The 1,425-nt window shown below is 35.2% G+C and overlaps 1 protein-coding gene across 1 annotated transcript; it reads right to left on the bottom strand.

Annotated features, from left to right (window-relative positions):
* Positions 1–2: 2 nt before the first annotated feature.
* Positions 3–327, bottom strand: LOC108556961 (ovoinhibitor-like; the record flags this gene model as incomplete). The annotated part of the gene is made up of 1 exon (XM_017913319.1): positions 3–327. A coding segment is annotated over exon 1 (294 nt), but the record flags the coding sequence as incomplete, so codon positions are not given.
* Positions 328–1,425: the final 1,098 nt, after the last annotated feature.

Here is a 1,425-nt window from a genome sequence, read left to right on the forward strand (position 1 = left end):
CATCTGAAGAGGCAAGGGTTTGCGTAGGTGACTCCGTTTGTAGCGCAAACCGGATCGAATTCTCTGGTGCAAGGACAGTCTAATTGTCTCTGTTCCAATTTCTCGGGTGTCGAGCAGAAACCGTCATGTTTGAAGCGCAAGTTTGGTTCGGTCCTTTGGGCACAATTCAATAAGCATCTGTTGCTGTAAGTTTTACCGTCTGTTCCGCACACAGGCACGTACTCTTTGGTGCAGATGCAGTTGTCGGCAGCGGCCAAAGCCAAAACGCAGGCAAAAGCAAAGATGATGATCTTCATGTTGTTCAGGATGCTGGGAAACTGTACCGAAATCTACAGATCGAGACTAATTTATACNCAAATAGCTGCGGAATAATTGAAGTTTCCATAGCAACCAATTAAGTTTTGCAAAACTTGAATTATTAACATAAAAATCAAACATGTAATGTTTTGAAGAAAAAAAAATTGATTTAGAAACTAATTAAAAAATGTTTTCATTTTGTTTCGTCAACATTTTTCTTTTCATTTAGATTACCTCAATTTATCATTAAATTTATAAGTTTATTTATGAAACAGTTCGTAGATTTTACAATTTTGTCGTGGCCGACCAATTTATTGTCATCTATTGTATAACTAATATGTATATTTGTTAGGGCCATGACTTTCCTCTTAATTATTACAAATCATATTTAATGTATCCATCAAATATACAAACGGATACTTGTACGTGATTATTTAGAATAACTTGTGGAATATTCCGAACGACGGTTACACATTAAATCGTATATTTGCGTCTATTGCGTCACCACTTAACAGCCTTCTGCAGCCCTTAAATAATTGGGCAGAATCATAAAACTTAGATAAAGAAACGCTTGTGTTTTCCACAAGGTCAAACCTTTTTCTTCCACGAAGCCCCTTTTTGAAATGAACACATTTTTTGTATTATATAATTTAGTCTTAGTCAGGGGACCGAAGAGTCTTAGGGAGTCTTAGCTAAGGGGTCGAACTGAGAAGTTGGTCCTACTTGGGAGAGTCCAAGGAAGAGCACTTACTTCGTAAACACTAACTTAAGAGGAGAATGTAACTCTTAGTTAATAATACCTGAGATAATAATAGACAATAAAAGTAATTAAGAATATTGCATTTAATATTCATAAACCCCTCTAAGACTCCGCAACGACATAACTACGATATAATCCACGGTGTCCAAGGATTTCTTAACCCTGGGACAATTTATTATTTTGAAAGAGGATAGACTTATAGACTTAATGAGAGCGTAGAGGAATTAGTTAAGAATACAATTATTATTGAGATTTGCAACATTTATTCTATTAATTAACATTATTAGATGATTCTTGTATATTTTTGGTTTACTTATTCGCATTGTCCTATGTGGATTAGGGAAACTTGTTTGTCATGTTTCTGGTCG

This window comes from Nicrophorus vespilloides, unplaced genomic scaffold, assembly GCF_001412225.1.
Source record: "Nicrophorus vespilloides isolate i.1.1-1 unplaced genomic scaffold, Nicve_v1.0, whole genome shotgun sequence".
Lineage (NCBI taxonomy): Eukaryota > Metazoa > Arthropoda > Insecta > Coleoptera > Silphidae > Nicrophorus > Nicrophorus vespilloides.